Raw genomic sequence first — 12,339 nt, 5'->3', positions numbered from 1 at the left:
CTGTGCAAACATAAAACAAAGATAAGTGTATCATAAATGGAAGTACAGTTTGCATCTTTGGTATAAAGAAGTGATGACAGGATTAATCAAGAATGGCTCAATGGACGTTTTGTGGCAACTGTCAGCTGAAAGATGGACTGTGACTGCAGATAAAAGTGATCATGTAACACACTTACAGGCGGCTCTCCATGAACCTTTTGTGCTGCCCCTCATTTAGAACCGGACCAAAACAAGGCCTCTTGACTAAAGCCAGACTCCAGCTGATTTCTGCTCCTCATGAGCTGTGCTGTACTCCTACAAATAAAGTGAGATAAAAGACCTTTTCTACTAAGACACAGGACACATGGATGCAACTGCAGTTCAGAAAGTGAACTAATATGTCAGTGCATTGCTCAGATGCTACTGCAATCACAAAGTGAATTGGTAAACAACATGTTGTGAAATCATGTGTCCATTCTTTGTGCACTCGGCAAGAATCCTCCCTAAACCAGAAATAATCTACTACAGCTGTTACAGCAGTGTGTTTGCCCTCCAGTGGAATTTATTGAGAACTAACAAAGTGTGTACCAATGCTTTGTCAATAACAACCTCATGAGGAAATGTGGGGTTGTGATTGTGCTATTGTTTATCCTCCTTGTGCATTTCACTCCTTCCTTGAATATATTTCAGTAATACATTTTCAGTTTTGGAAAGACAGCTACAAAGAAGACAATCCTCACAGGTAAACAAAGACTGAAAGGAATGTATGATAATGAAAGAAAAGAACACACTATGCTCAGACCCGATATGTTACTCTGGTCCCTTTCACTGAGGAAGGTCTTCATCATTGAACTCACTGTACCCTGGGAAGACTCAGTTGACGAAGCATATGAGCGAAAACATGCTGACCTAACTGCTGAAGCACAATGTCATGGCTGGAACATGGAAGTCCGCCCAGTGGAAGTGGGTTGCAGAAGGTTCATGGCAATATCTACCACCAAACTGCTAAAAAACCTGGGAATCAGAGGTCAAAGCCTCCGCCAAACCATCAAAACCATGTCAGAGGCAGTGGAGAGAAGCAGCCAGTGGTTATGGGTAAAAAGGAAAGATTCCTGCTGGACGTTGTGTTGAATATGCAGAGACACACTGCAGGGCTTGATCACCCCTGTAGGGCCCTCTCCGGGTGAGGGTGTATAGATGTAAAAGGCCGAAACCTCAAATGACTCTGAGGTATACTACTGATTAGGGGTGAGCCCGACTAAGGATTTGCTTAGTCGAATCTGATCCATCAGATTTTGCCCATAGTCGACGAAAAGTCGAATGTTTGTTGTTTTTCCTTATTGACCCAAAGTCTGCATGATGGTGACCGCATGACAATATTACGCACAACCCTTTACAATTAAGAGATTCGTAGCTTAAAGTAAAAGGGACAACAGAATATTATAAGCATAATAATTATATTTTTTAAATCTATATTGCAAAAACAACGACGTGATGGAGAGAAAACTCAAATAAGGCCACCATCCGTTAAACATGGAACGACGCGCCGTTATAGAATAAGTAATCAGGAGATATTTATACAGTGTTCACACAGCGGAGACCAGCGCTGCGGAGGGTAGTTTGTCCAACTTAAGACTAAACATTTGTATAATGTTCAAAATCAAACCTGAACCAGCTAGAGGGTTTCTAAATCTCTTAGCAGTACATTTTAAAACAGTCTTTCATCTCGTCTTTGTCCGCGTGAGTCTTTTCAAATTGTACGTGAGGAAAACCATCGGGCAGAAGTGCGCTCCTTGCTTTGTTGACTGTAAATCCTGTATTTGAGAATATCCTCTCTGATGGCGTGGAGGTGGATGGGATGCTGTGGATTGTTTTTGAGGCTTCGGACAGCTTTGGGTATTCCTGCTCGTTCGTTTGGCCCCGTACAGTTTTTGTGTGGTCCGGTAATCCTTGATCTCACAGCCCTCTTCATGAAGATGCTCCTCATCTTCATCACTAGTTTTTAGGATCAACTGAAGTTTTATTTCCTGACATTTTGAGCTGCTATGAACGTAGAAAGATTTAAAGGCCAGCTGAGGTACGTCTGCTCCACAGGTCCCGCTAAATGGGCCACCTTTAATTACCAGGGGAGATTTAATTACCACTTAAAGGAGATTTAACACTTCAAGAGCTGTTCTCAGAATTACATTAAATAATTCTATATTTATATCAATATAGGATATATGAGACACTATTTTACGGGAAACAGGAAAATAGTGTAAAATTAGACATTGAGCACCCCCATGGTTTGAATGGAATGATCCACGTTTCATATGCAAATATTCGACTATGAGATTGGCAGTCGCAATGCTTGTTAGAACGAATCGTCGAATATTCGACTATTTGGGGTCACCCCTACTACTGATGATGTGTCCCAAGCCAGTTCAACCATACTCTCTTGGTAGGTGTCAACAATTAGAGGATGGTTTACATCTCCTCCTGTGTTTTTGAATACACACACTTACTTGTAGAATACAGTGCCATGTAGCTGACAGTATGATCGACTCCAAAAGTTAAATAAATGGTCATAGTTTGTATTGCTGTTCAAGGACAATTCATGGTACAATTACATACATAGTATGAAGTGTAAGACAAATATGCAGAGCTACACATCTTTTGTACACACAGATACACATAGGCAGCGTCAGACTCTTTTTTTACTGGGTTGGCCAAAGTGGGACACTGACTATTGCAGGAGTTTGCATTAAGTATGTGTGTGTGCATGATGAATAGCATTTCTTTATCCCTTCTATCACCACCTATCAGACTTCACTAACATGAAAGTTTCCAAATGATATTACATTCCTTTGTTACCTGGCTGTCCTACTAATCATACAGCTTTGGTAATTACTTGATTCTGATTGGTCAAAACCCCATTACAAAGGTTACTAATTCTGAAGTGCAAAGGGGACGCAAGGGTCGACTTGATCACACACCCAAAATATTTAATTATGGTTGACTCCCTGACTTGTGTAATTGCTGATTTAGAGGCTAAACAAATGAAGACAAGGTCTACAGATGATGAAACAGATATTCTTTATTAACCATCATTATCAGTTCTGTAATTTTCTCATTGATTTTTCTCTTTGTTATGGTGATTTGCATTCCTTATTGAATTATTTACTTTTTGTCTGGCTCTTCCCTGCCTCATCCTTCTTCTGTCCCTGCCTCAACCTTGTACTTTCTGTCCAATGGAATTGAACCCAGAACCATCAGACTGAGAGGCAGCAGCCTCTGCTTGGCAGTGCATGCTTTTTATTGGTCTTGTCATTCCACAATTTTGTTGTAGTAGTTCAAAAGGAAAGCTCAACCAAAGTGTTTTGATCCATCTCACATTGGAAGCCCAAAGTCGGATTTAAACCCTGAACTATAAGATTGAAAGATAGAAAGCCTATCATCAACACCACAGGGCTCCTTCAATGAGCTTTCTTTTTTAGGTCTTTTCATTCCACAACGTGGATATTGGCCGTCAAAAGCACACTTTGTACTACAGTGTGAGGAAAATGCTTTGATTCCATCTTCTATGGACAGTCCATGTCAGGGATTCAAACCCAGGCTCCTTGCATAGAAAGGCAGAAGTCATATCCACAAGACCAAAGAGGTGCCTAACAGTTATTTGTTTTTTAGGTCTTTTCATTCCACCACTTGGTTGTAGTATTTTAAAAACACAGCTCAAACACATTGTGAGGAAACTGTTTCTGTTCTATCTCACATTGGAAACCTTTAGAGGGATTCAAAGCCCAAGCTGTCACATTGAAAGGTAGCAGGCCTATTCTCAACACCTCGGGACTTCAGTGATGAGCTTTCTTTGTTAGATAATTCCACAATTTGGATATTGTACTTCAAAAGCACAGTTCAAACTGCAGAGTGGGGAGAGTGTTCAATTTCCATCTCATATGGACAGTCCCCCATCATAAAGCAAACAGTGATGAGTGAGAGCTTTAATTTGTGATGAACCTCTTTGCTCCATGATACACATTCTCCAGAGCTTTGAGAGGAGGCAGGAACACAGTACCACAATCTGAGGTGTAAAAAGTTATTAATTGATTTAATATAAAGGTATCTGTAGTAAGACTATATTACATCCATATCCTGAGAAATGGAGATTGAATGTCTGAATTTATAACAAGTTTTTATAACATTGTTAAAAGCAAGCTGTAGCTAGAAGAGAGCGTGGTCTGGAGGATTACAGTGTCATAGGATGTAAATATGACATCATGAGTGCCCTCTAACGGTGTCTGAATGAATCCCCATAAATCGGCACATCATGGTATCTTCCTAAATGTCTCATTTTGCTGACTTTCACATTGCTGACAGTCTATCCTCGTGACTGGGGCAGCCTATATAAACATTTCCTGTATCTGTCGGGATCTTGCGTCATTTGAGGTTTTTTGGAGGTGTGCGATGCGTTCATGGTCCCTGTGAAGCCCTGCCTTCAGATGAGATACAGCCATCTGCCGGATTACAGCAGATACGCAGCTCCTTTGCTGTCTGAATGAGGAAAACACCGTGTCTGCTGTCTGAAAACTGTCACATGGGGCCGAGGAGGAGGAAAATTCGCTTCCTGAAATGATCCTCGTCACTGGTCGTGTTTTATTTTTTTATTTTTTTAATCTCACGTAATAATATAACATCGCGTTCAATTCCCCATCCGGATCTCTGCGCTCAGCGTCTCCGCGGATGATGATCAGTAAAGTTAAAAACGCCATGTCCACTCTGGTGGGAGGGATGGTGCCGCACGGACACCACCACCACCACCACAACCATCACTCAGGTGGCGGCCAGACCTGCGGACCGGACAGCCTGCCGCCGCGCTTCCCTTACGGCCGCCCGGATTTCTTGGACCTCACCCCGGAGCTGCTGCAGTACTCCACCGAGCACGCGTCACGGCCAGTGCTCACGTTAAAGAGAGACAGGAGGCTGCCCTGGGGGACGGGATACGCAGAGTGAGTGGCTCCAAAGCATTCATTGAAAAAAAAAAATCACAAAAGGTTTTACTTTTGTCTTACGCTGCTGCAGGTTTTTGCAGCAGCATCAGCACTGCATCGGCCAAATGATGGCCAATACGGCCTATTGCTTGTGTGCAGTTTATTTTTCTTTGACACTGTTCCTCCTGAGCTGGTGCAAATGGTATCTGGAACTGTGGGTCTGTCTGTGAGGGGTAATTGCACAAAACGCTTCTTATCTTGACTGTCAGATTAAGGATCTTAAAGCTAAAGGCTCCTCTTCATAACTGTAGAGATAGATGCTTGGATTCTACTTACAGAAGTGAGAACTGTCCACCTAGTCACACACCTCTGTGTTTTACTTCATCCATGTTGCCTTTGACATGTGAAAAAGATTTTAAAAATCAGCTCTAGCTCAGTTTCTTCTGTCATGCTGGTAAGTTTTCCTTCAAAACAACCCGCCTTGAATCTGTTTCCCAGCCAATCAATTAGTCAATCAATTAAATAAATAAATCTAAGATCATTTTCTCACCAAACTGCTGTAAGGCACAAAAGAAGCAATCACCAGGAATAGTAACACAAAAACACAATCACAGTAAATTCTCAAATGGGCATTAAGATGGTGCTTTCAGAGGTTTCATGTGTTTCTTTAATAGGATTTGCAGTAGCTTGAAGCAGGGATCGCCATTCATATTTTTTGCAAGCATGGGTGCGTATCTCCTCATGTCCTTGGGTTTACTGCAGGGTTTGATTCACTCTACTATGACACACCTGCAGTAATCTTCCAGGTAGAAACACAGCAGCACCATTTCATTCACTACTGACCACAGTTCTGCTGCTCTGGCGATTTCCCACTGAGGAAAAACACTCAGACATTCCACTCTCCCAGCAGGCAGAGGGGTTATGAAGGACTGAATGGCTCCAGTTCTTAACAGTATGTGGGCTATACCATCCCTGCATCGACCCAGCATGGAAACAAGGGGGGAAAAAGCTGACTCATGCAGAGAATCTGAAGGGGACAGGGACAAAATCTGTGACGACAGCTGTCTCAGAAGACTGACTGAGAGGTCACATGAGGACGCTGTGATGTAAAAAAAGAAGGGGAGTTAGTGTGTGGGAATGTGCAGCGTCGTGACTGCTGTCACATTACTTTGATGTATAAGTCGCTGAAAGTGTAATCACAGCATTAGCAGAGCTGTTTACAACACAACCTGATCGGTTGATCTGATCCTGCATCATCCTGTCTGTGCAGAGTGTAAACACCATGAAAGTCCAAACTCATCAGTGTTAGATCATCCCACGGTGAGCGACAGAAATAACAGAAATCAATCACAAATAAATGTGTCTGAAAATATCAGCTGCTACTTCACATGCCAAGCCAATAATACACTTCTGCAAGCACAAACTCTGAGAACTACCACATCTAAATATGGTGTGCACAGCAGATTCATGATCTCGGCTGTGCATTCGTGAAGTTTATTTTACATGTTAAATATTTCAAATGTTTAACATGTAATGGTGAAAAGGCTTTATTGTCAGGTACATACTGTATGTACAACTATCAAATCAAACTCTAAAATAACTTCATGAACATGGAAGCTGATTGTTCAAGTCATGAAATACCCTACATGTTCACAAGGGTGATGTTTTTACTCGGGTAAAATCCACCATTAATGCTTACTCTAGAGTTAGGTCAGGTAATGATAGGGTCAAATCTGGATCTGGTCTTAAATTAAATGGTTTGTTATTTGGCCTTGTTTCTTTAAAAGGGGGTTGGTATATTTTTGTGCAATGAAAAGGAGTTGCGCCACATTTTGTGCAAGACTGATATGATGTCAGATGTTAAAGGAGCTCAGAATAGTATTGAGGCAACTGAGATGTCTGATTCAAGATGTGAAGCACTTTGCAGTGCTTTTTACTCAAAGTTAACACATGTTCAGTTGCCTAACTGTTTCTTTGTTATTCAAATTAGAGAAGCATTGGGAATAAAAGTCAGTGACAATCAAACAAATAACAACTTTCAGTGAGGAGCAGACTTGGCAATATAATGGTCAAAACCTGTATGCCCTTCTGGGATCACACACCTGACCTACACTGTGAACTCCCCTTTCATTTGTACCCCAGCTGTAGAAAACACTCACAGTATGTGCAAAAAAAATACAAGAACTAATTCCAAAGAAGGATTTAATTTGGCTCCAACATCAGATAAAGATTGCTTTTATGTGAATATACTAAACTCAGCCATCAATAAAAATGCCTTAACAGTGTGAAGTCAATCTTTATTTACAGACCAGATACTGTCCATATAAGTGTTCTGGTTTTTGTTTGTTGTCATATGGTCCACTGGTGTTTTAGCAGGTTTTGTCTATGTGCAATAAAATAGTCTGTGTGGAGAGCAAAAGTGGAACACAATTCACAGTAAAGCAATCCAGAAGATGATACAGTCAACTGAATGCCGCTAACAATAAATGGCAATGCAAGGAAGGGAAGTTCCTGTATTTCTAACCGCCGTCTACCCCTTAAGCACTGAAAAGTTAGCTGTCAATCACATAGGATTTAGTCACAATTTCCAATGTAGCCGATGGGTTCTGAGATTCAGTCATGTCTGTGATTGAAAACTGTCATAATTGTCCCAACCTGATCAAGCTGAATGGAAATCTGCCCGAACCAGAAGGGGACGAGCTGTATCTTGCAGAACAAATAAAAACTTGGCTTCAAAGCCAATTCCTTCCATAATCATGCAGACAGGGAGAAAAACAAACAGCACTGAAAGCTAACTTCTTTGGGGAGAAAATTAAGGGGTCTGTCAACTTCCTGAAAAGTACCATTAAATCCACACTGTTGCTGTAATCAAAAGATACAGATTGTTCAGTGGAATGGTTCCATTTGGGACTAATTTGAGAAGTTATTTATTCCCTCACACAGCTCATATGTCTCAGATCACAGAGTCCAGAGCTATCAAAAGGTGTTAAATAAACTGTGATATGTGTAGACTGATGGGTTGGCTCTGCAGTTTCACTTGACATCAAACTGAATTTATAATCTTCACAGAGCATTTATGTACTGGAGCATCTATCAGGTATCCTTCCCCTTTGTCTGTTGCTGTGTATGCCTCTTGTGCAGTAATGAGCAGAAACAATGATGGCCAAACAGTGTGAAGCCACTATTTTCCAGATGGAGGCCTCCCTGCTGGCTTATAATCAGACTCTCCACTTTGAAATAGCTTCATTAGTGTTGGTCTGTTAGTGTTGGTCCGTTATTCTGACTGACTGTAATGAGGAAGTTGTTGGTGGGTCAGCCTGGTGTCACACTGACCGGGCCATGTTTTCACTAAGTATCATTTTTTTCATCAGACTAAAGAGAATAAAGCAGTGAGCATTGTTCCTGTCTCCAAAAGGATTCACTCTCAAAGGAATATTATGAATCTAAATTCTGCCTGCGGTGTTAGAAACAAAAAGGTGAAGGATACACAAGATAACGAGTCTAATTCAGACTGTAATGCTGCTGCAGTACACTGTGTCAGCATAAACATATGTTAGCACTTACAGTAAGCCACTCAAAGTGCTCTTATCGAATGGTTATTTAATTCAGTTTAATATGGAGGCGAGCTTTCAGGCTCTGGCTCTGATATCATGAGAGAGAGAGTGAGAGGAAACTAGCTCATTTAGAATTTTTGTTTGGGAAATTTTCTCTTTGCAATCATAGGGAAAAAACTCAAACTAACTTTATTGTACATAACACCTTTGACATAATGCGGTATTATAAAACCACTCCATGTGATTATTATGGATGATTAAGTTGACGATGAGCAACACAAAGGTACAGGAGGGAAACTATTCAAAGCTCTCTGCAATCCTGATTAAGTATGTTTGGGGAGTGGTCAGATTTTCAGTAGAAACCCTTCATTACTATAAAATTGGTTGTAATCAATATTGTGTAATAACAATAGATGGAATCATAATATGAAAACAATGTTTTATACAAGAGAGCATTGATCCAGGAATTACCCAAATACAATCTGCAGCTCTCATCTCCTTTACAGAGCTTCACATCGAGTTTGGCTCATCAATAAGCTAACCCATTAGCTGTGGTTGATTCTCACTGCTCTGCTATAGTTGTTTGCAGCTGCAGCAGTCTAACAGCAGATAGACTTAGAAAGAGACTACCAGGGAAATATTGTAGAGTTTTTTTGCAGCTTAAGAATCAGATTTTATTTTCCAAGGTGGTGGAGACCAAAATTGGAGCAAAAATTTGTGGTATCCTGGACATGTGTTAAGGTGATGGAAAATAACATGATTAGAACATGGTTACAAAGTGATCCCATATCATTTTTTAACCGACATTAGAATATGTCCAAGGTTGTTCATAACTTTTGTCCAGTGGCAGAGCCAGTGGTGGCTATGGCAACACTCTGGTAAACCTCTAAAAGAAGAGCAGCGGAGGATCTACGTACGAGTTTGAGTGGGGAAAGGCTTTTTTTATATCACTGACAGGAAGTCAGTGATATAAGAAGGTGCTAAATGATGTAAGGCCTTGTAGATGAGTAACATGACTAAAATCAGTTCTAAGAAAAACAGGTAGCCACTGCAGTGAGGCGAGGGTAATGTGGTCTCTTTTGATGTGTTGTTTGCAGTCCTTGCTGCAGCATTCTGAATCAACTGTAATTTTTTTTTTTTTGCACTAATCTAAGCGACTTATTTTAATAGCTTGTATCAAAGTTTCAGCATCTGTCAGGGTTCAAAGCCGTCTGAGGTATGCAATATTCCTAAAATGACAGAGTGATGTTTTTCAACCTACTTGAAACGGCTAATAAGATTAAGATCACAATGTAAAATCACTCCCAGATCTGTTACATGAGTTTGTTTTGAAGCACAGGCTATCAAAAACTGTATCAAGTCTTCAACTCTCTTAAACTCTGTCTGGGAGCTCCTTGTATCTCTGACAATGACCTGCAGTCTGTTTAAAGTACAATAGCTGCATTATGATGTAAGCAAAAGTCAACCCACTGCAGTACTTAATGTTTTTGTGGTTATTGCACCGAAGTGTTTGCAAACATACGGGGAAACTTCCTCTTCCTTTATGACACCCACACAATACAGCTGTCCTAATTCAGAAATGTTATATGTTACACGTGATGGCTTTATAGTAGACATGCAGTGTTTGTGAGGCTGCCCACCATCACCTGGTAAAGCAAATGGGTGCATGCATTTGTATAAAATTTACAGAATTCCTCTAAAAGCATCCCAGCTTTGTGTCTTTAAAACGTATCTGTATTTAGTTCAGAAAGATTAGGTTCACATCCACAAATAGGCCAACAAGACCGAAACTGTTTTCTTTCGAAACTCTATGCTGAGCAAAAGAAATGCAGAAAGAACAACGTACAAAGACGAAACATGCAAACACACACAGAAAATTATCAAAAAAGATTAACTGCTCAGAATCTTGAAGGATTATTTCAGGTGTTAATATTCACTAGATTAAGTGCACCATCGAGCTGCCTCTGACTCAACCGCTTTAACAGCCTTTCCTCGGGTGCAGGGTTGACATGACAGGACATGACATGAGAAACATTACAACATTTCTAGGCAGTTTAACACAGAATTTGACATTTTTCCAGAGAGAGGATAATAACACCAATCATGACCTGCATTTCATCAAAACTGTGACGCTTAAGTCAAGTAGACACATTTACACAATGCACTGGAAGTCACAGCTTCCTCTTTTGAGCTTTCCTTTTGTAACATACTTTTACAGTAGGAGGGTTCAAAAAGCGAAACAGTTTTGTTTTTTTTAACAATCATGACCACCGTGGTTTCAGTCACAAGTTGTTAAAACATATGACTGAAAGTCAGTTAAGTGAAAGAGTTAAGTCACACTAAAGAAAGACTAGAGCTCCTGTTTTAGAATAACATCGTCCCACGCAACAGGCATTATGTTCAATTACAGCTCATTGAGCGCATGTGACTGCTTTCAAAACACAGAAGAATTAAAGATTCTTCCTGAGGGAGTGGTGACCCTTGACGACATGACAAATACTCAGACTATTATAAATATTTTTATATGAGGCTCTTCTTAAAGCAAGTACAAACCCAATTCCCCCAAAAGTTGGGAGGCTTTGTAAAATGTTGATAAAAACAGATTTGGATGGTTTGCAAACAGTTGAAATCACATGTTGAAGCTGACATTTTTATTGTTTTTAAAGATATATACAGTATATATTCCAACTTCAAGTTTGATGCCAGCAACACATTACACAAAAGTTGCGAAAAAGACAACAAGAAACTGAAGTATGTGTGTAATGCTAAAAATCCAAACACCTGGAGGAACATTTCCCAGCTATTGAGGTTAATATGCAACATTTCATTAAGACAGAGTCTCTCGGAAGTAATGCTGGGAAGAGGTTTACCCCTCTGTGAGAGACTGAGTGAGCAAATATCAACAAGTTCAGAATAATGTTACTCAGCGTAAAATTGCAAAAATGATGTGTATCTCTTTATTTATAGTGCATTGTGTCTTAAAAGATTTTTTAACATCTTGATCAATGTCTGTTCATAAGGGACAAGGCTGAAAACCAATACTAGATGGCAGTCATCTTTGATGACTCTCAAAATTGCTTCCAAAAACTACTTGGTGAACACAGTTTGTCATTGAATCCTCAAATGGAAATACACACACACATACACACATACACACATACACACATACATACATACATACATACATACATACATACATACATACATACATACATACATACAATTCTATTTTTTGCTTCCCTTCAGCCTTGGCAGAAGTTTAATTGTCAGTCACATGACATTAAGTCTATGCTGTCATCAGTTGAGAGTGCATTTCAGGACACTATGGTGGACTGTCCACTGCTCTCTGCTGATTAGAAAGTAAAAGGGCTTTTTATAATCCAGATTTGGGAGCAGTGGCATTTTGTGTTTTATATTTGTGATACAAGAGCTTAAGGCTGGCGAGTGACCATTTTCTGCCATGATTGCTACCGGCTGAACTATTTGAAGAGTAAGAGGTCAAAGGTCATGACAGGATTTTAACTCTGGATTTCTCTCATGCCCTTCGTTTGACTCAACACTTTTCCCCTCCAACTGCCAGTATCCTTTTTTTTTTTTGGATCCCTTCCTCCTTTCCCTCTGTCCCCCTGACGACCTTAGAAGTAATCTCTCCTCTGCAGAATTTTTTCGAGGGAATCTTAATGACAATACTTAAATGACTGAAACTGCACAACAGTCATTATGCTGTATTATTCATCTAATGTGGCACTTATCTCTAATTGAAACTGAACATGTTACATAATGTGCCAGCATGAGCTCCAATCTGCAGCTTTTCCATCCAGCCTCATGTGGCAGGTTAA

The 12,339-nt window shown here is 40.2% G+C and overlaps 1 protein-coding gene across 2 annotated transcripts in view; it reads left to right on the top strand.

Annotated features, from left to right (window-relative positions):
* Positions 1-2,351: 2,351 nt before the first annotated feature.
* ppm1j (protein phosphatase, Mg2+/Mn2+ dependent, 1J) overlaps positions 2,352-12,339 on the top strand; it is a 23,644-nt gene continuing 13,656 nt past the window's right edge. Inside the window, exon 1 of one of the 2 annotated variants that reach the window (XM_034688302.1) lies at positions 2,352-2,419. Coding sequence is in view for 1 of the 2 variants with exons in the window: in XM_034688292.1 (XP_034544183.1) it covers positions 4,699-4,964 (266 nt within the window). In the remaining variant the exon portion in view is untranslated. Of the gene's footprint in view, positions 2,420-4,307; positions 4,965-12,339 lie in introns of those variants that run through there. The other variant, XM_034688292.1, reaches the window with a different exon arrangement.

The sequence above is a fragment of the Notolabrus celidotus genome, chromosome 1 (genome assembly GCF_009762535.1).
Source record: "Notolabrus celidotus isolate fNotCel1 chromosome 1, fNotCel1.pri, whole genome shotgun sequence".
Lineage (NCBI taxonomy): Eukaryota > Metazoa > Chordata > Actinopteri > Labriformes > Labridae > Notolabrus > Notolabrus celidotus.
The sequence above is the reverse complement of the archived record's forward strand: the minus strand, read 5'-3'. Positions and strand labels throughout refer to the sequence as shown.